The following is a 22,480-nucleotide window of genomic DNA, read 5'->3' as shown; positions in this document are numbered from 1 at the left end:
TAGGAGTAAATCCACCTTTGAATGGCTCAAAAGAAGCAAAATTAAAGTTCTGGAATGGTCTAGTCAAAGTCCTGACTTGAACTCGACTGAGATGCTGTGGCAGGACCTTAAATGGGCAGTTCATGCATGAAAACCCTCCAGTGTTGCTGAACTAAAGCAGTTCTGCAAAGAACCAAAATTCCAAAATTTAAAGGGCCAAAATTCCACCACAGCGTTCAATCGGTGATCTCCAGTTATCGGAAGCGTTTAATTTCAGTTGTTGCTGCTAGAGGTGGCACAAGCTATTAAGTTTAAGGAGGCAGTTAGTTTTTCACATGGGTGATATAGGTGTTGGATAACTTTTTTGCTTCAATAAAAAAATATATACTGTATATTTGAAAACTGTATTTTGTGTTTACTCAGGTTACCTTTGTTTTATGTTATATCTCTTTTGAAGATCTAAAACAATTAAGTATGAAAAATACATAAAAATAGATAGAAATCAAATACTTTTTCACATCACTGTACATGGTGTAAAAATATAAAGGGAGCTGCATGTTTTCCCTGATTTGCTGATAGGGCACTAGGCCCTCAATCACTGACAGACTCAAATATGTTTGAGTTTAACATGCATTTCTTTTGGGAGTTTCTAGAATTATGGTGCCCTATGGGATGTTAAACAAGCATGGTCTTATGTGTGGTAACAGATCAGACCAGTTATATTTGCAAATCAATGTCACCAAAAAACATTTACATTTTTGAAGCAGAACTCAAAATCAATTAGTGAAACCAAAACTTAACTTTCTGCACTAATGCAGTCAGTTCTGCATTTATGTGTGGATTACATTGTGAATATGAAATGCCATGTATTAGTGCATTGTGATGCCTTTGATGGACAAAACCCTTCCAAAGACTAAGCAACACATGGTTATATGTGAAATTTAAAATGTGTTTGTCAGGAGTTGGTTAGATATGCAATGTAAAGCTGAGAAAACACGCAAGCAACCTCCAAATGCTTCTTTAGATTTGACATGGAATCGCTTGAAGTGGACAAGATATTAAGTTTTGGAAGGCAGAGTTTAAATTGCATGTTGTCAAGTTTTAGCCCTGTGTCTCCTTAAAAGTGAAATTCTTTTTGTAAATCCAGTGGTCAAATGCTCAGTGAGACAACACCATCTTCAGTGTAATTATAGCCACCTAGCCGGTGGCTAGTATCAGGTCTTTGTTTGAAATTACACGTCCCTCCCCCTCTCTTCCGAAAACACTTCATGACTTAAGGCCAATTCACATTGCCTTAACAAACTAGATAGATATTAATTATAATAATAATTATATTTATTTATCACACATTATACATTTGCACATATACAGTGAAATTCTTTTTTTTCACATATCCCAGCTAAGCTGGGGTCAGAGTGCAGGGTCAGCCATGATACGGCACCCCTAGAGCAGATAGGGTCAAGGGCCTTGCTCAAGGGCCCAACAGTGGCATCTTGGCAGTACTGGGGCTTGAACCCCTGAGCTTCTGATCAGTAACCCAGAGCCTTAACTGCTGAGCCACCACTGCCCCTGAGATAGATAGATAGATGGATGGATGGACGGATGGATGAACAGAATCACTAGCAGGGGCATAACTAGAGGAAGGGCAGGGTGGGCAGCCACCCTAGGGCCCGAGGTGAGAGGGGGCCCGCAACGGTCGACCAAAAGAAATCATAAAAATTACCGCAGGCCTGAGGGGTGATGAAAAATGACCAAGGCCCCCGAAAGAGGGGGCTCGACAGTTTCTTTGCACTGGGGCCCGCAAGATCCAAGTTACGCCACTGATCACTTGTGTAGTCTAACACATACGCAAGCATATATCCAATGCTGACCTATTTTTCAAAGGATTTTGTGTTGGCTCACCTACAGTAAAATGAGTTATGATACATACCAAAGGTCACCAGAACAGCATGGTGGCTTTTAATCCATAACTTTTCAAACTACTACATAAACCACAGTAGAATATACTACTATTATTTAAAAAATGTACAGAGATTCTTGATGCTGCTTGATAAATTACAGTATGCCCACCTCTTCAGTCCCCACTTCACCAATCACCACTGTAAAAAACGCAATCATCTTTTTAAGCTAAATTCTTTGGAAAGCCCACAATATCTCCCCCTTCTCTTGTGACATGTTTGAAGAAAGTGGAGGAAGATAAAAGATTTGTTTATGACAATGAAGTGTGAAACCACAACTGCTAACAGGGCTTCTAACTCTGAAACTCTGAATACAGTTAAATGTATGTTACTGGAAAATCAGGCATCTAACTTCAAACCATCAAATGCAAGTAAGAGTTTCTATTACTACATCTACTGTGTAACTGTTTTCAAAGGACTTTGATTTAGGTCATTCACACATATGCCTGTTGCACACTGCACACCAAAGCAGAGAGTAAGCGGCGCTGAAGTAGTGCAACTTTATGTTTATCTAATGTGTTTTCACACCAGCAGTGATTCTGCTGCCTAAACTGCTGTGCTTTATGCAGAAAATAAAGATATAAAATGATTTTTAGGAGAGAGCTATTGAAAAGTATTAAAAATAGTGTCCAACAGTAGTGCTCTAATTCATATAAAAACACACTAGACTACAAATATATGCTTATTCTCTGCAGTTTCTATTTTTTGTGCGTTAACTCATTTATAATGTCCATCAACAGTGTGCTGTCACTTTAATTCAGCATGAAATGTTTGAATATACAATATAAAATAAAAACAAGAGGATATTAAGAAAAATTGTTTGTGTTTCACTTTTTTTGCTCTTTAAATAGCAACTAGATAGCCAGCAAGCTAGCATCAGGAAGACCATGCATGCCATTATATTTGACATGTATACATGTGACTGTGACGTGTGATTGACTGGACTGCATTGATGCGGAAGTGGGAAATTTCAACTGGGTAACTGTCCTCTGACTTTGTCTGCAGCGTGGCATGACCTGTTTACATGGGTGCCATGTTGTTGAACACATCCCCTCAGCTGTGGTCCTACAGTAATACAAATGCCAGACATTACAAACATCAGTCAGCAGAGGGCGCTGTTTAGCACATTTTCTGCTCTTCTGAATGGTGATTCCTTACCAGTTGTCACTGTGTTCACTCTTTTTCAAGTGATTACTAACCTCTTTAAAATAACAATATTGTATAAGTTTGCAAGGCATTTTCACTTTCAGTGAAAACTTCATGTTGGGCTTGGTTTGGGAACAAAGTCAGTGAAGTGAAATGGAAATAGAGAACAGACAACATTGGTAAGTACAGCTGTTTAGTTTAGCTGTTAGTTCATTTTGTGTTTATCTGTGACTGAAAATTTTCACACAACAGATAAAAAAAACTCTTAATACAGTTCTAATGTCTGTGATAAATATAGGCTGAAATGACAATGAATCAAGCACATGATGATGACAGCAAATCTAAGGTAGCTGACTTGCTAATCAGATAATGGCTTTACCAACAATGTTTTTGTATGAAAACTGGTCTTAAAATAGCTGGTCTCGGAACAGTTTGAAGGGCACCTCATTTTAATTTTATCTCTGTTGACATCATCTGAAAGCAGCATTTTCCAGCTTTCGGATGCAGCCCTTATCTCATCAGTGCATGAGGATGTAAATATATGGTTTGTTTTTCTTGATAGTGTGTTTTTAAAAAAAACCTTTTCATATAGGGTGGCCAGACATCCAGTTTTTCCCGGGACAGTCCTGTATTTAAGCACTTTTTCTAGTGTCCCAACTTATTCTGAAAAAATCATGTTTTGACCCGTATTTCCTCTCTCCTAAAATTTCTCTATCGCCTATGTGGCTTTCTCAGTCAAGTGAGTATTCTAATCAAAGTTAGCCAAGGATACGGCTTGTAAAACCAATAAAATCACATCATGTTATTTGAAGTGCATGATTGGATTAAACTATCCAATCACAATCCCCTATCAATAGACATCCAGTTAGTGAACTGATTGAAGATTGAATTTTCTAAGAGACATTTTCAGCGATCCTTGCACTAAACTTTGGATTGGCTTCGCACTCAAACTTTTAACCGTGCACTGGAGATAGTAGAGCAAGACCACATATCAGCCACATAAGTGGTTTTGCACATTTATGACCTGAGAAAAGTCTTGCAGGCCAGGCTGGAGGAATCATTCATACCGTCTGACATTAAAAAGCAGTTGGATGCCCTAGCTGAAGCTGGTGACATGCTGGATGATTTCTTTTGTGCAGTGAGAAACTTTTATTCAGCAACGGTGGATTACCTCCAAAATTGGAGCTGCTCATTGGAGAACACAGAGTGGGCCCTACTGAGAGACATCCCAAAGTGGAAAGACATTCAGAGCAGCCTCGAACACTTCTACTCCAGAATCCCCACTCTTTGATTGACAAAACCACCCTCTTTGATGATTGGGCTTGTGCGAAAAACATTGTCACTCGTCTCATCACTGAGTGGAACATGAACAAGACGGCCGTGTCTGAGAGATGGACAGATGTTTTTCGTGAGCTGGAGAGCAAGACCATCAACTTCGGAGTCTTAGCCAAGGTCGTGGAGTTTGTTTTATGCCTGCCTGGGACATCTGCATCTGTGGAGCATGTGTTCTCATTAATGAACGCAGCATGGACACTGCTTAGTGTAACTTAGTCAACTTAGTGTAACAGTCATGAAGGCAATGCTTTTCATACATCTTAATTTTGGACTGGACTGCTCTGCATTTTACGATAAACTTTTGAAAGACAAGCGCACACTGAGAAAAATTGCTGCCAGTGAAAAGTACAAGGTGACAACAGTTACAGATGTCGATGCACCTTCTACTTCGCATTGATCTGCGCTTAGATAAGGATACGTCAAATTCATTTTTGCTGGGAGGGGGCTGTCCCGTTTTCCACAAGCTGGAATCTGGTCACTCTATTTCATATGACTTAAGTTATTTAACTACAAAGCCTGGACAGCTACTTCAGTGTTGGATGGATGCACTACAGCTTACAGTAATATTTGGTTATAGGTTTCCATATGTGACTGAATCAAGATACTGCCCTTGCCCATCCTTTTAAACTGTATCTACATCCAAGATAATTTAATACAATTACTGACAGGATTTAAAAAAAAAAAAAAAAGATGAGTTGATTGAGATAAAATGACATTCAAAAGACACATCTGGTATAAAACAGAAAAAAAACAGGTACATGTTTTTTTGTTTTGTTTTTTTTACATATTCCGCTATAATCTGGGAGAGGCTGTGAAAACACAGAAAATATTCAAATCAGGTTCCTCATTTTGAAAAGAAATCTTTCCTCTGATAAACCAGTAAATGGGATACAGGATACAGGAAGGTGTTGTGGACGTCTTCTGTGATTGGTTCAGGTCAGGTCACATGTTTTTAGCATTCACTGGCCCTTCCTGTAAATAAAAATTATATTATAAATGAATATCATTTTTAAATATGTAACAAAATTTTAATTTTAGGATACCATATGCGTTGTAGAAAGACACTTTAGCTTGAATTAACATTTAAATTGCCTGAATTAGTGAATGGATTTTTTTTTTAATTTTCAATTTTACTTCTGTAATCTGATGTATAAATAGGGTTGAAACGATTAGTCGACATTATCGACAACGTCAATAATAAAAAATTGTTGACAAAAATTTTCATTGTCAAATAGTCTTTGATTTCATTTATAATAACATGAGATCACATTAAACTTTAATGATGGCGCACGAGAGGAGCACTGGCCGCAGTTTGCACCTGATTGAGGAGAGGAAGAACACACAGTTCACAGTCCAGACGCACTCAAAACTTTCCAAACAGTTTAAGATGATGTAGATTAAGTATGAGAAAATTATACAAAAATACAAAATAAGTTAATACAGAAGCACTCTCGTTGTGAAATAAAGCAGTTCCGCTTAAGCAAAACTTTCATGTCAGAGGAAACACTTCGGCGTTATATTTTTAAAAGTACAAACTCCAAAACTCCGGCATTTCTCTGTGCGGTCAGCGGCTCTTCTATGAGTCTTGTGAAGTGACCCGTCTATGGGAGAGAGATTGAAAATGCATCCTGGCTGATGCACACTCTGGCGCGCGCATGATGCAGCTAGATGAAAACGTGATGTTCCGTGACATTGTGAATCATAATATATTTGTCATGGTGTGTATCTTATCATGAAGAAAATCAGCTCTAATAAGAAGAGAGAGTTTGTTTTTTGTGAGTTAAAGTTGGATCGAAGTGAGCAAAAAGGTGAAAGAGGGTGATCCTCACCTATTTTACACTGCAACAAAATCCTACGTATTTGATTTTTTTTTTTTTTTTTTTTGGCTTGTTTTCCAATACAAGTTTCTAAAACTCCTTTAAAACAATGTACATTTACGGTGCTGTGGAAAATTATTTGCCCCCTTCCTGATTTGTTCTATTTTTGTGTATTTTTCTTACTACATTTTTTAGATCTTCAAACGAGATATAACATAAAATAAAGGCAACCTGAGTAAACACAAAATACTGTTTCCAAATATTGATTTTTTTATTGAAGCAAAGAAGTTATCCAACACCTATATCACGCATGTGAAAAACAAATTGCCCCCTTAAACTTAATAGCTGGTTGTGCCACCTTTAGCAGCAACAACTGCAAGCAAACACTTCCGATAACTGGAGAACAGTCTTTCACAATGCTGTGGTGGAATTTTGGCCTACTCTTCTTTGCAGAACTGCTTTAGTTCAGCCACATTGGAGGGTTTAAGCATGAACTGCCTGTTTAAGGTCCTGCCACAGCATCTCAATCGAGTTCAAGTCAGTAGGCTACTTTGTCTAGGCCACTCTAAAACTTTAATTTTGCTTCTTTTGAGTCATTTAGAGGTGGATTTACTCCTATGCTTTGGATCATTGTCTTGTTGCATAATCCAGTTGCTCTTGAGCTTCAACTCACGGACTGATGACCGGATGTTCTCCTTTAGGATTTTCTGGTAGAGAGCAGAATTCATGTTTCCCTCAATTACTGCAAGTCGCCTTAGCCCTGAAGCAGCAAAGCATCCCCACACCATCACACTACCACCACCATGCTTGACTATAGGTATGATGTTCTTTTTGTGGAATTCTGTGTTTGATTTATGCCAGATGTAATGGGACCTGTCTTCCAAACAGTTCCACTTTCGACTCATCAATCCACAGAACATTCTTCCAAAAGGTTTGAGGATCATCAAGGTGTGTTTTGGCAAAATTCAGACGAGCCTTAATGTTCTTCTGGGTTAGCAGTGGTTTTCGTCTTGACACTCTTCCATGGATGCCATTTTTGGCCAGTGTCTTTCTGATAGTAGAGTCATGAACAGTGACCTTTATTGATGCAAGAGAGGCCTGCAGTTCCTTGGATGTTGTCCTTGGCTTTTTTGTGACTTCCTGGAAGTCGCTGTGCTTTTTTTTTGGGAGGTCGGCCATTTCTGGGAAGGTTCACTAATTTGCCAAGTCTTCTCCATTTGGAGATAATGGCTCTCACTGTGGTTCTTTGGAGTCCCAGAGCCTTTGAAATAGCTTTGTAACCCTTCCCAGACTGATGTATTTCAATCACCTTTTTCCTCATCATTTCTGGAATTTCTTTCAACCTTGGCATAGTGTTCTACTGGATAAGACCTTTTAGCCAACTTCATTTAGCTGGAAAAGTTATATTTAGGTGTTGATTTGATTGAACAGGGCTGGCAGTAATCAGGTCTGGGTGTGTCTATTCCAGCTGAACCCCATTATGAATGCAGTTTCATAGATTTGGGGATTTAGTAACTTTAGTAACTTTTTCACACAGGCCCAGTTGGTATTGGATAACTTTTTTGCTTCAATAAATAACATTATCATTTAAAAACTGTATTTTGTGTTTACTCAGATTGCCTTTGTTTTATGTTAGATTTTGTTTGATTTTTGAAACAATTTAGAATGATATATACACAAAAACAGAAGAAATCAGGATGGTGGCAAATACTTTTCCACAGCACAGACTTGCTTTCAGAGACTATATCTTGAATATAAGTATATTCTGACTTTTCTTCACCTGGCAGAAGTGTGAACAAATGAAAAAATAAACTTATAAGACACTTATATTTAAAATATATAATCTGAGAGGAAGCCTAAATATCTTATGTCTTGCTTTTCAAGTAAATGTATCTTGTTTTAAGGATGTTTAGATATTTTTAAATGGAAAATAAGACAAAAAACTTGATAATTTTTTGCTGTGATTTGTTTCCTGAATTAAACTGAATAAAATGTTTTTTTCTTCTTCCTCAAATTCAGTGAATGTCATTTAGAGGAATTTTTTAAATATGATTTTGTCCTATTTATTGTTAGTAAGCACGTTTAATACAACCTTTTAAGTCAAGGCATAAGCTGAATAGTCAATTAAGAGCTAATGATTAATCGTTGCAATAATCACCCGAATAGTCGAGTAAACGTTCTAATAATCGTTAGATTAGACGAGTATCAAAATAATCGTTTGTTGCAGCCCTAAACAACTGTATATTCAATGAGATGAAATGTTGGGCCATACTTGTGTTAATCAATCAGGAATTGATTGGATGGTGAAAAGTAGGTGTTACTTAGATTACAAAATAAAGCCAGGTGGTTAGAGGGAAGGGCTTGAAAAATAAGAGGGATTTGCTACATCATCCAAAAAGTCGTTTAAGAGGCGGAGAAAGATATCACTTTTTAGGTTCCGAAGACAAAAAAAATGTTACTTTAAGGAACGCACTGATGATTTGTTAACTCGAGAACATGCAGGGCCATTTGTAGGCATTCGCGAACTAGGTGGTCACCTAGGCCAGAATTGGGGGGGTCATAAGGCACCACCCCCCCAACGAGATCGGCAATGATGAGATCACTCTAGCAGAGGAGAGTGTCAAAATGCAAGTCGCCGATACACCAGCCACAACATCACCTAACCTAACCCCCCCCCAAGAAAACCCATAATTCGCACCAACATGATCAGAAACGCAGCTGAGAACATGCATTAAGAAAGTAAATAGAGAATCAATCAATTTTGATTTCATGTTAACTTCAAATGATAATAGACCGACACACTGAATAAAACCATAACATAGCACATCTTTACAACCTGTTATCTCTAACCCCACCCTTAGGGACAATGGAGAGTAAATACACCCATGGGAGAATGTGTGACTCATCCTGGAAACTATGTTTTGATTGTGTTGATGTGGTGTTATGGAGATGGGCCATACGGGCCTGCTGCTCTGCGCAGACCCACTGTTGCCCACTGCATCACAGGGGCACTGGCACAGCAATAATAAACAGATGGATTTCATGCGAAAAAGACAGAATATGTTGGTTTATAGTTATATATTTAAATTCAAGACCATTTTAAAATCAAAATGACAGTTTTTGTGGCTTTCAGTCCATGTGTATTTGCTTTTAAATTTTAAATCTATATGCTGTTATAATCCTATCATAGGCAAAATTCACTTTTAACAGATTTAAAATTTACAGTTTCTCTCTTCCAGGAAAATACCTCATGTTGCACTACAAAGAGTTTTGTCGAATCAAATTCTCTCTAGAATGAGAATATCCCTCCCTCTTGCGACCTGCAAATGTCTAGCAAGTATCAAATCATGGTTCATGGCTGTGTGTCATGGACGTCACTAAAGCCTATTTGCTATTAGGAGGGGAAAGGAGATGAGTCCTTTCAAATGTTCTGCACAAACTTCCTTTTTTCAGTAAGAAAATATTTCAATTGAACAACAAATATTTTGTTGGGGCTTTATGGAAACTTGAAAGTAGAGCTCTACTTTGTACCAAGTTAGCAGCTCTGGTTTTATAACAATCAATAGGGAATTGATTGCTCCTGGTTAATGTTTGTAAATTGGGCAGTTATACAGTACCTGTGTCATTGAGCATCTGCTGAGCGTTACTTCCTGTTCTCCTTCTGTCAAAAGAGAGCTGTGGCATTAGTGCTGGACAGTATAAATAATTTAATACAAATAAAACAGCACAATGTGCAGTTGCACATAACAGATGAAGTAATACACAATTGTTTGTAGTTTATACCTCTTGTCCTGGTTGAATTTGCATCTGCAGTGGCCACCTGTAATAAAAAACACAGGATATATAATTATGTATATATAACTGATATATCTATATAAATTATATATAATTATAATGCAATAGTATATAGAATATATATATATATATATATATATATATATATATATATATATATATATATATATATATATATATATATATTATATATATATATATATATATATATATATATATATATGTTTTTATATATGTTTATATATATATATATATATATATATATATATATATATATATATATATATATAAAAACATTATATATATATATATATATATGTTTTTATATACTGTATGTTTTTTATGTAATTTTACAATTACGTGGGGGAGGGGTGCTTAAAACAAGTGTTTGAAATGGGTACTGCAGTCCAAATTCAAAATACTGGAGAGTTGCTCATGCGGGTTGCCAGAATGTTGACATGCAAATTAGACAACTCATCATATGTTTTATAGGATGTCTGGGCATTAAGCTGTCTCCATCTTCCAAAGGCATCTCCAGTATTATCCTTGTTTTACTACGCCTCTGGTCATGGTGGTTTTTAGACGGATGGCGAGGCTTTTTAAGTCGGGTGGAATCTGTTATCTCTGATGCAGTTCGTTTGCTGGCTTCCATGGCTGCAGCACGCAGTGTTGTTTGCCTGCAAACTTGTTCACATCTGGCAACCCGGCAGTGTCGAAATACTATTGGTGAGTGGGCAGTGGGTGGGATCACACAGGCCAAAACATAAGCAGAAATTCCAGCCCAGAATGGAAACTTCAAAGTAGAATATACTGGCTGTAGCATTGTTATCGGAGAAGCCAACATTTCAATTTAGCATGTTTCCTAATTCTCTAATGACATATTATGGTCATTTTATGATTTAGTACAGTAAAAATATTACATATAGCACCTTTAAAGGGATAGTTCACCCCAAAATGAAAATTCTCTCATCATTTACTCACCCTCATGCCATCCCTTTCTTCAGCAGAACACAAACAAAGATTTTTAGAAGAATATTTCAGCTCTGTAGGTTCATACATTGTAAGTGAATGGTAATCAGATCTTTGCAGCTCAAGGTAGCATAAAAGTAATCCATAAGACTCCAGTGGTTAAATCCATATATTCAGAAGCAATATGATAGGTGTGGGTGATAAACAGATCAAAAAGTCCTTTCTTACCCTAAATCTCCACTTTTACTTTCACTTTTACATCTGAAAGTCACATGTGGTGCCTGTTTAGTTTCACTTTCATATTTGTAAGTGAAAGTTAAAATGAAGATTTTGAGTAAAAAAGGACTTAAATCTGTTTTTCTGTTTCTCACCCACACCTATTACAGTATATCGCTTCTGAAGATATGGATTTAACCACTGGAGTCATATGGATTACTTTTTATGTTTGCTTTCTTTGATTTTTGGAACTACAAAGGTCTGATCACCATTCACTTGCATTGTATGGACCTACAGAGCTAGAGAGATTTTTTTCTAAAAATCTTCATTTGTGTTCTTTGAAGAAAGAAAGTCATACACATCTGGGATAGCATGAGGGTGAGTAAATGATGAGATAGTTCACCCAAAAATGAAAATTATGCCTTTAATTATCAGAAAGATAATGTCACAGCTGACATTAATTTCCTTTAAGCTTTAAGCTAAATATAATTTCTTTCTTTGATTTTGGGGTAAAATATGACCCGGATATTTAAACCTGGTCTTAAATCATAAAAATAGTATAAAATATGGCGACATCATAAGAAAAATTTGTCTCAACCTACGACTTTTAGCCCGATAAAAAAATATATATGAACCAACAAACAATGTAAGTACGATTTTTCCCAAATTTAACCCCTAATGTAAACCTAACTATAAAATCTAACCCCTTACCACACCCTAAACCTAACCATGATTTTAATAGGAAAATAACGTTTGAGCACCATGTGGGGGAAAATTTTTTTTTATTGTGTTTGGAACTAGGCGAGGGAAGTGTGCAGGTTATTGACATGCATCAGTCATTTGTATTGCATAAATAAATATGTAATGAATGAGTAACCAAATTTGTTCTCAGGTGTTTTATTTATTTATTTATTTATTTTACTTAAAATAAAGTTTTGGATAGGTGGTTCGCCAAAAGTTGATGCCTTCACTGTATCGATTTAAAAATAAATTTGTTGATTGGTTTGTATCTATGGGAATAAATGTTGTATTTCTTGTATGAACTATTATGAGCTGCTGTGGGACTATGTTCTCTCTATGGCTATGACATTCTAGAGAGGTTTTGTGAGATTCACTACAAAAGGGACTTGACGAATAACTATTATTATACATTTTGTCTATTTATTTTGTGTCTCAGCTTTTGACTGAACATTGAATTACAATCTGTTTTTGTACATCTGAAAAAGTGCTTACTTAGAAGAATAGTGATGCCAATCAGACACAGAACTGCTGCCAGGATCAGTCCTCCAACCCGAAGTCTGTGATAATCTAGTGAGAAAAAGAGAGATTGAATCAAAGAAAGCATGAAATATGATCATAATTGAATAAGTATGATGATTGAGAATGGGTAGGTGAATAAAAAAGTGCACATGACTGACCGAAAGAGAAAGGGTCATCATCTTCTACAGGAACAAACCAGAAAACCATTAAAAAAAAATACATTTAATATGATATACAGTAACACTATTCTATCACATGAAAAGAAAAAGAAGGAATTAAAAAGTGAAATCTCTTACTTGTTTGCTGACCTTCTGCCAACACAGCGGACAAAACTACAAACAACAAAGATGTTGCAGTGTGAAAACTTCTGTGCATTATATTGATGTGCTTGGCATTTCTTACCAAAGCAACTTACATATAAAAACCAATTAACCGGCACACATACATGATTTATTTGCAAGTTTTATTCCTTGTTATTTTTTACAGTCTGTAGTAGCACACCTGTAGATTCTCTAAACATTAAGAGATATGTCAATAAAAATTACTGGTTTTTCTTTTACCCAATGCAAGAGGGAGAATTTTCCTTCAGTGTGGGTTTAAATTACACATATTCACATGAGCATTTCATTTAGGTACAAAAATACTCACATGCAAAGAAAACTAGTGCCAATGTCTTCATCATGATAGTGTGGTTTTATTCTGTAATACAAAATTAGGTTTGACATTAAACAATAAATCACAGGTAATATCGATCCAGCTGGTAGTCAACATGACATTAAAAATCCTATGTCACCCTATTGTCTTACTTTACATTATTTATTGGTGCATTTATTGATTTTATATATATATATATATATATATATATATACAGTATCCCTAACGTAATCCCGTTACATGTATTTCTTCAACCCCAACCCTGTATGTGTGTGTGTGTGTGTGTATATATATATATATGTATGTATGTATGTATGTGTGTGTGTGTGTGTGTGTGTGTGTGTGTGTGTGTGTGTGTACATACATACAGGGTTGGGGTTGACGAAATACATGTAACGGGATTACGTATTTAAAATACAAAATATAAGTAACTGTATTCCACTACAGTTACAATTTAAATCATTGGTATTTAGAATACAGTTACATTCAAAAAGTATTTTGATTAGTGAAGAGATTACTTTGCATTATATTGTCATTTGTTTCATTTAATATTTAGTTAATCTAACGATAATTCTGTTAGAATTGGAAAGCAGATCATGTATCTACTTTGTACATAAATTCCATTCTGCTTTGCAATCCATTTATCCCCTAAATATAACATGGATCCCCTTAACACATGAATGATTGTCCTCTGCTATCTTCTCTACAACCTCAAACGGGTATAAATCAAATTATCACAATCCTTGCCAATCCATCTGATCTTATTAAACATGCTGGAGCAACAAATAGCAGCTGCAAGAACACAAAACAGACTTGTGCTGGATCAAATGTCAACATCCTGGCACATCTCAGCAACCAAACATTCATATACTAATGACAACAGCTGCTAGGAAACAAACCGCAAGATGCTAAAAGAACCTTTGAGCACCTTCTCAAAGCCTGAGAATCTAAAAGATTTAAAGGTATAGTTTAGTTCACGTAGATGTTGACTTACGTCGACATTATTATAGGTGCACTGTTGAAACATGTAGCCCCACTCCACAGCTTAGCTAAGATTTTCCATTGCGTTTCTCAGAGACCAGAGGGAATGCTGTGCCCATCCCTACCAGCACAAGCTGATGTAATACACCCACTCCATTTAACCTTCCAACCATGGTGGCAGAGTAGGGAAAAATAAGGGGATCACCAGAGACATGCTGATTTGCAATAAAGTTAAATATTTCAGCCCTTTGATCAAAGCAGCAGCTAATCTAGAGCTTTTCAGAGAGCCTCAAAAAGGTTTAATACATTTCTTGGGTCTGTTTCTATACTTTATTATCTTGCACATGAATCATCGCTTTTCTAGTTTACTGTAAACACACATGCTACACTTAACCACATTAACTTCTATGCTACAAACAACTTTTAATGGATTATACACTGATCAGCCACATCATTAAAACCACTGACAGGTGAATAATATTTATTATCTCGTTATAATGGCACCTGTCAAGGGGTAGGATATATTAGGCAGCAAGTGGACAGTCAGTTCTTGAATTTCATGTGTTGGAAGCATGAAAATTGGGCAAGTGTAAGGATCTGAGTGACTTTGACAAGGGCTAAATTGTGATAGCTAGACGACTGGGTCAGAGCATCTCCAAAATGACAGATCTTGTGGGGTGTTCCTGGTATGCAGTGGTTAGTACCTACCAAAAGTGGTCCAAGGAAGGACAACCGGTGAACCAGTGACAGGGTCATGGGCGCCCAAGTCTCACTGATGCACGTGGGGAGCAAAGGCTAACCCGTCTTGTCCGATCCCACAGAAGAGCTACTGTAGCACAAATTGCTGAAAAACGTAATGCTGGCCATGATAGAAAGGTGTCGAAACAAACAGTGCATCGCAGCTTGCTGCGTATGGAGCTGCATAGCTGCAGATCGTTCAGAGTGCCCATGCTGACCGCTGTCCACTGTCAAAAGTGCCTACAATGGGTACGTGAGCGTCATGGAGCAATGGAAGAAGGTGGCCTGGTCTGATGAATCACGTTTTCTTTTAGATCATGTGGATGGCCGGGTGCGTGTGCGTCATTTACCTGTGGAAGATATGGCACCATAGGAAGAAGGCAGTCCGGCAGTGGCAGTGTGATACTCTGGGCAATATTCTGCTGGGAAACCTTGGGTCCTGGCATTCATGTGGATGTTACTTTGACACGTACCACCTACCTAAAGATTGCTGCAGACCATGTACACCCCTTCATGGCAACGGTGTTCCCTGATGGTAGTGACCTCTTTCAGCAAGATAATGTGCCCTGCCACACTGCAAAAATTGTTCAGGAATGGCTTGAGGAACATGAAAAAGAGTTCAAGGTGTTGAATTGGCCTCCAAATTCCCCAGATCTCAATCCAACTGAGCATCTATGGGATGTGCTGGACCAACAAGTCCGATCCATGGAAGGCCCCATCTCGCAACTTACAGGACTTAAAGGATCTGCTGCTAACGTCTTGGTGCCAGATACCACAGGCCGCATTCAGAGGTCTTGTGGAGTCCATGCCTCGATGGATCAGAACTGATCTGGCGGCACGAGGGGGACCTACACAATATTAGGCAGGTGGTTTTAATGTTGTGGCTGATCTGTGTATATTTTTAGTAAAAAAACAATTTATGTAATGCTAAAAAAAAATGCTACAGTAAAAAACAGTATTTGATTAACTAGTTATCTTAATATATATGGTTATATATATATATATATATATATATATATATATATATATATATATATATATATATATATATTAGATATTACACACTACCGGTCAAAAGTTTTGAAACACTTGACTGAAATGTTTCTCATGATCTTAAAAATCTTTTGATCTGAAGGCATATGATTAAATGTTTGAAATGAGTTTTGTAGACAAAAATATAATTGTGCCACCATATTAATTTATTTAATTATAAAACTAAAATGTAATTTTAAAAAGTTTTTGAAATTGATGACTTGGACCAAATAATAAAGAAAAGCAGCCAATAAGTGCCCAACATAGATGAGAACTCCTTCAATACTGTTTAAAAAGCATCTCAGGGTGATACCTCAAGAAGTTGGTTGAGAAAATGTCAAGAGTACATGTCTGCAAATTCTAGGCAAAGGGTGACTACTTTGAAGATGCTCAAATATAACACAGTTTTGATTTATTTTGGATTTTGTTTAGTCACAACATAATTCCCATAGTTCCATTTATGTTATTCCATAGTTTTGATGACTTTAATATTATTCTAAAATGTGAAAAAGAAAAAATTATAATAAAGAATGAGTAAGTGTTTCAAAACATTTGACCGGTAGTGTATATATATATAATTACAATATATTACTGTAATTTTACAGTCAACTATGTAAAATATATATTTTTACATGTAAAAGGTATGATTTTAACATATTATTAATGGTAAATATGTATATTATGTTTAACAAGAGAATACATATACTTTAACAGTAAAACATTGTTAAAATAATGGAGAAAATCAATAATCAGGCATTAACAGTAGTACCTGCATAACCCATCACATTTCAATATATTTTATATGTATGTACCCTGATGGTGTTTCCTGTGTTTTTACATTTGTAATGGTCATTGTTTCTGAGCTACTCTTGATGATCTTCAAGTCCTCAAGCCTTCTGAGGTTACTATGGTGTTTAACTATACATTTTAAAATGAAAAGCAGATTTTGATAGTTCCAGAATGTTAGTATAAGTGCATAAGTATATAGGTTAATGATATATCATTTATTAATATAAATGGTAGTGAACCGTAAAATACACAGGCATCAAAATTACATCTGGTAACGACTGAAACATGGTCATTGTGTTTTTATAGTAATTTCTTGCAACCACATCAGTCGGTATTTTAGTGTAAATTTAAAAATAATTTTTTTACAGTGATATCAAATGGCTTCAGAAAACTTTGTTTCTTTAAGATTATTTTTCTTTTTTTAAAGGAGAGAATTTTTTTTTTAGTCCTTCAGTAAACAAAGTTCATTTCCAGCTTCATATCTCGTAGTGATTTTGGCTCGCCGCTTGGAATACAGTACACCACTTGAGTCATATGGACTACTTTCATGATACGTTTACAGTGCTTTTTTGTCCTTTTTGGAGCTTGACAGTACATCACCATCCACTTTTATTAAATGGAAAAGAGCAGCTCTGACATTCTGCCTTACATCTCAATTTGAGTTTGTGAACAACATGAAGGTGAGTAAGTGATAAGAAAATGTCACTTTTGGATGAACTGTCCCTTTAAATTATAGCCTAGCATGTAAATCAAGTCAAATTATCTTATGTGCCAGCAGGTGTGCATCATTTTTTTAACATTTTTTTCTTTAGTCCTTCAGTAAACAAAGTTTATTTCCAGCTTCATATCTCGTAATGATTTTGGCTCTCCGCTTGTACCTCAAAAAAAGTAAAATAGCAGTTTACCAAGTCGTGCGAAGATAATTCTGCCAAGAATCTGGCAACTATTTCTGTGTACTTCACAATCTTTTCAGGATAGTCTAAAAAATGCTCTTTAAATCTTATCATGTTACATTATAAATGTTAAACAGATCTAAGAGAGAAAAAAGAAAGAATATCTCATCTCTCAATGCTTGTTTTTAACTTGGACATTCTGGACATTTTGGCACCCTCCTGCATGTCAGGCAGAATCACCCAGGGTGCATGGAGATAATAATGAATGTCTTGTGTTCTGGTCTGATCACGTTGGCTTGCCAGTGTGTGTGTGAGAGAGAGAGTCATGGGAAAGAATGAGGAATTGTGTCCTACAATGTTGAACACGATCACTTCCTCATCTCACATTACAAACCGACCTTCCCTCTTTCAATGTATTGTCTTGTTTCTTTCTTTTGAGTTGTTATAGTTCATTCTTGTTCATTCACATAAACAGATTCTTGAATTTTCTAGCATTTTTGCTTGTTGTGCCTAACTCTGCATTCTCGTTCAGGAAATGAGTTACTCAAACAAGATACAGTAGCTGGGGAATATTTGTCTTTCCCTGTGTCTGAGCGAGTGAATACTTTACTCTCAATGTTTTGATTGTTGTCTCAGTTAAAAGTGAAGTGTCTTATTCTTTCGTTATTAAAATACTTTCTCTTATTCCAGCTAAAAGGAATGGAATAGTGGAATAGTCCACTCAAAAATAAAAATTCTGTTATTTACTCACCCTCTTGGTGTTCCAAACACATATGACTTTGTCTTCTGTGCAATACAAAAATCTTTCCATAAAATGAAAGTGAATGGTGATGGGGTTACTGTATATTTCTGTCTAACATCTCTTTTTGTGTTCCAAGGAATGAAGAAAGAATGTTATACAGGTTTGGAACAGCACGGGGGTGAGTAAATAATACATTTTAGGGGAACCATCACTTAAATATGCAGAGATAACACTAAAAAAGGCATTGGTAGGTTGAATCCCATGAAAAATGGGAAACACTGTGGCTCTTTGGAGCGATCAAAACATTGCTCAGTTTGTTTGAGGATATTTGTTAGGTTTTTTGATTGAGCTAATAAGCAACCATATACAGTAGCAACAACCCAAAACACCCTAACATAACGGTATAGCAACATGCTAAAAAAAACACTCAGAACACTTCAGCAACCACATACGTAACAATGCCCTAGCTACTACAAACAATATGCTAGCATTGTGACTGTGAGTTTAACAGGGTACAGAAATGGCTGTATGAGAGTTTTACTGGCAAACCAAAATAAGTAAATTGAGACTTGCAGTTGTGTCTTTATTTCAAGTTTCTATTCCGTCTACATTTCTCTTTTCTAATTACAACTTTCCAATCTAGGTCGTTTTTGGCCAATTCAATCTAAAAGAAGCTAGTTACAGTGCTGCACACGTACTGAGGCCATATTTTGCCACACAACCCTTTAGCCAACTTTCAGTGAGATAAACTAACTAGGCCATGAGGTACAAAGCCCCTGTGCGTCTGCTTCAAAAAGTAAATATCACTAGTGTTATTATACTAGTGTCATTATTCACATTCTGTACACTGGTAATGTGACCATAGACTCTCACATATATACAAATATGTATCTGTTTTGATATATACAGTATATTATATTTATATTAATTTGTCATAAAAACATTTGTCTTAAAACGGTTTAATTTATATATTCTGATTTTAGTGTATCAGTAGGAGATATACAATTTAGATTTCAACATTTCCTTTGCAAACACAATAGAAGAAGAACAAAGAGTACTGCAACAGAAGGGATGGCCCCCACAGAGCCCACATCATTGAGTCAGTCTGGGATTACATGAAGAGACAGAAGCAATTGAGACAGCCTAAATAGATAGAAGAATTGTGGTGAATTCTCCAAGATGATTGGAACGTCCTATCTGCCAACAACCAAGAAAAACGGTGTACTTAGGAGAATTGGTGCTGATTTGAAAGCAAAGGTTGTCACACCAAATATTTATTCAGCCTTTTTATGTTTACTGGACTTTGTGGATAAATGAAAATTATTTATGGCATTATTTTTGAAGACATCCTTACTATGCACTATTTTTCACAAGTGCCTAGTGCACAGTACTACAAGTCTGAGACCACTGGTGAAAATGCTTCTATTTTGCATTATTCTTATTTGATGTCATCTTTTATATTACAATATTACATTATCAGCAAATTAATTTGATAATATATGTATACTGATAGAAAGGACTATTCTTATAATAAAGAAAGACCTACCATGCATACAGTAAGTATAGGAGTGGCCTGTACTGTTCATATCTGTTAAAGGAATGTTCCGGGTTCAACACAAGTTAAGCTCAATCAACAGCATTTGTGGCATAATGTTGTTTACCACAAACATTTATTTTTCGACTCATCCCTCCTTTTCTTTAAATAAGCAAAAATCTGGGTTACAGTGAGGCACTTACAATGGAAGTAACAATATGCATGTTAACATGATATTAGTGTGATAAAATCACATGCTAACCTTTTCTGTGTAAAGTTATAGCTAATTTTACAACTTCGTTGCATGACGAGGTAATGTCAACAAACCCTAAAACTCTAAAACGACTGTAAAAATGACAATTTAAACAACTGTACAACTCATGTTTTAACAGAAGAATTAATGATAGTGCTTTTAAAATTTTAAGCTTCACAATTTTGCCTTTAAACCCTCCAAAAAATTGGCCACATTCACTTCCATTGTAAGTGCTTCACTCTAACCTCGATTTTTGATTTTTTTCAAGAAAAGGAGGGACGAGTTGAAATTAATTTTGCCACAAATGCTTTCAATTGAGATCTACTTGTATTTAACCTGGAACATTCCTTTTAAGTCTTCTTTGGGAATTCTTTTCCTTTAAGATTCTTTTCCATACACCCCCCACCTCGTATAAGAGAACTTCATACAATCACATGGCACACAAAGGATGCATGCCATGTACACAGGAATCCAGACTGCAGCTATATTAGGAACAAAATTCCACCCGAGAACAGGTCGTGAGCTTTGAAGTATTGTATAAATACACACTCCAGCACAAACGCACTCGCTGATGTCCTTAACAAATACAGGACATTGGATATGAAGAAGTGCAACCATCAAACTCTACAATAAACATCTCCGATAAACTCCTAAATAAATAATTATGTGCTTATTCAGACATTAAAACTTGTGTTTTAAAGTCAGCAAGAGGTCAAAATTGGCCACTTAATTCATGCACGTTCCTGGTCTTATTTTGCAGTATTCATTGGTGTACGTTGTTACAAATGACAAAAAATTGTCTTAAAAATTGTATCTTGCTTGCCTCTGAATCAACTTCCCTTCTGTCGTCACGTCAACCACCAGGCTCCATTCTGATAACGCCCACTTTTCATGATCCGGTCAATTACAGATTGATAAAATCAAGTCACTCCCTACATTTGTTTCTCATTAAATATCCTATTTCATTCAGAAATATATCAGATTGGTAAAGTAAAATGGGTGGCAAATGGAGTTTCACATTGACTTTATGAATGTAATAATCACCTATTATTTCATTTGGGCTGCCTGTCTCCTGAAATTATGTTACCAAGGTGTAACTCTATATACTGATATGTGTAAGTGAGCAGCAAGCTCTGTGCTCTCCATGTGCTCAAAGAGACGCAGGAAGGAACGTAACATTCTGTTGACATGAGTCACTATTTCAAAAACCACAATTCCACCCTTCCCACTGGTTAAAGCAGTGCTGGCTTTGTGCTTATTTCCAGTGTCTGTTTCCATGCAAGAAGCCCACATATTCTGTATGTCCCTGCCCATAAATGTTACAAATACACTTTAGACCATTTGCAGTTTGCTAATTCTGGCCATGAGCAAGCTATATGAAATGTGACCTTTTCACACTTTACTTTTGCTCATTTTATCATGGATTTTATCTAGAAAATGAAGACTAGACTCCTATTATAAAAGTTAATAAGAGATGTTGGGCTGTCCCAGTCGGCATCTCACACTTTTAAAAGCATATTAGATGTACTTAATTAAAGAATGATTTTAGAAAACAAGGCCGAAAGATGGTTTACAGCAGAGCTAATAGAAAAGTGCATCTGGCCTCATAATGTATCTGTTATTCAAATGTTCACAAATATAAATCTGCTTAGAGCTACTTACATAAAAAAAAAAGCACCAAATGAATTATAGTCTTTGCAGGCTGTCATACAAAATCAGCTGGATTTTGTTCAAATAAAATTTAAAGGCCAATTTGTACAGCCAAGAATTCATGCGTCAGATGTTAGTTGCAGTGATGCAGGACACAGCTGCTCTCCACAGTGAAGCCGCATGACTTTCCAGTTTCTAAATCGCTGCAGAACAACCAACACATACGTGCTTGGAAAATGGCACATTATCTATGTATGCCTTTCATCAGCTTTTTTAGACTTGAACGCTTAAAGTAAGCTCTTGATTTTTCATTTTTTCATTTCTAGTTTTCTATTGTACATTTGAAAAGTAGAAAAGTCAGACTTTGATATGTTAACAGCTGGAAAGTATGTCAAAGGATACATAGTTTCCACGTGACAAAAATGCTTCATTATTTTATTTTAAGATACAATGAACTTGACTGTTCATCATCAGCCACAACATATTATTTTAGTTTAAGTAAATGAATATTGAAATTGTATCAAGCATTTATTACTCACCTTTATTAAGGAGGACGAAACTGAATGGCCGTTTGAAATGTGCTTGAAAAGGAACCACCCTTAACAAATGTAGACAAAAGATCTATAGAGACTGAAAGCAACACCCTGTACCATCCGCTCAACAGGTTGCCTCAGTCCTGAGTGGGTTGAGTTTTATATGAAGGAGCTTTTCTCTGGAAGAGGAACTCTAATATTTTTTT

The 22,480-nt window shown here is 36.1% G+C and overlaps 1 protein-coding gene across 1 annotated transcript; it reads right to left on the bottom strand.

The window, feature by feature from the left end:
- Window positions 1-3,259: 3,259 nt before the first annotated feature.
- Window positions 3,260-22,442, bottom strand: LOC127453242 (phospholemman-like). Its single transcript, XM_051719491.1, has 8 exons — window positions 22,281-22,442; window positions 13,124-13,174; window positions 12,772-12,807; window positions 12,634-12,657; window positions 12,449-12,523; window positions 10,019-10,055; window positions 9,853-9,896; window positions 3,260-5,390 (listed from the first exon to the last, which is right to left on the bottom strand). The coding sequence occupies exons 2-8, from the start codon at window positions 13,155-13,157 to the stop codon at window positions 5,371-5,373; spliced, it is 270 nt and encodes an 89-aa protein (XP_051575451.1). The 5' UTR covers window positions 13,158-13,174; window positions 22,281-22,442; the 3' UTR covers window positions 3,260-5,370.
- Between the last annotated feature and the right edge of the window lie 38 nt (window positions 22,443-22,480).

The sequence above is a fragment of the Myxocyprinus asiaticus genome, chromosome 15 (genome assembly GCF_019703515.2).
Source record: "Myxocyprinus asiaticus isolate MX2 ecotype Aquarium Trade chromosome 15, UBuf_Myxa_2, whole genome shotgun sequence".
Lineage (NCBI taxonomy): Eukaryota > Metazoa > Chordata > Actinopteri > Cypriniformes > Catostomidae > Myxocyprinus > Myxocyprinus asiaticus.
The sequence above is the reverse complement of the archived record's forward strand: the minus strand, read 5'-3'. Positions and strand labels throughout refer to the sequence as shown.

What these genes read in the sequence shown, in the direction of transcription:
- LOC127453242 (XM_051719491.1), bottom strand. Translation starts at nt 13,157, where the DNA reads ATGATGAAGACATTGGCACTAGTTTTCTTTGCAT. An exon ending in GGCAGAAGGTCAGCAAACAA is followed by an intron (nt 12,658 to 12,771) that starts GTAAGAGATTTC and finishes TTGTTCCTGTAG; the next exon opens with AAGATGATGACCCTTTCTCT. An exon ending in TGATGACCCTTTCTCTTTCG is followed by an intron (nt 12,524 to 12,633) that starts GTCAGTCATGTG and finishes TTTTCTCACTAG; the next exon opens with ATTATCACAGACTTCGGGTT.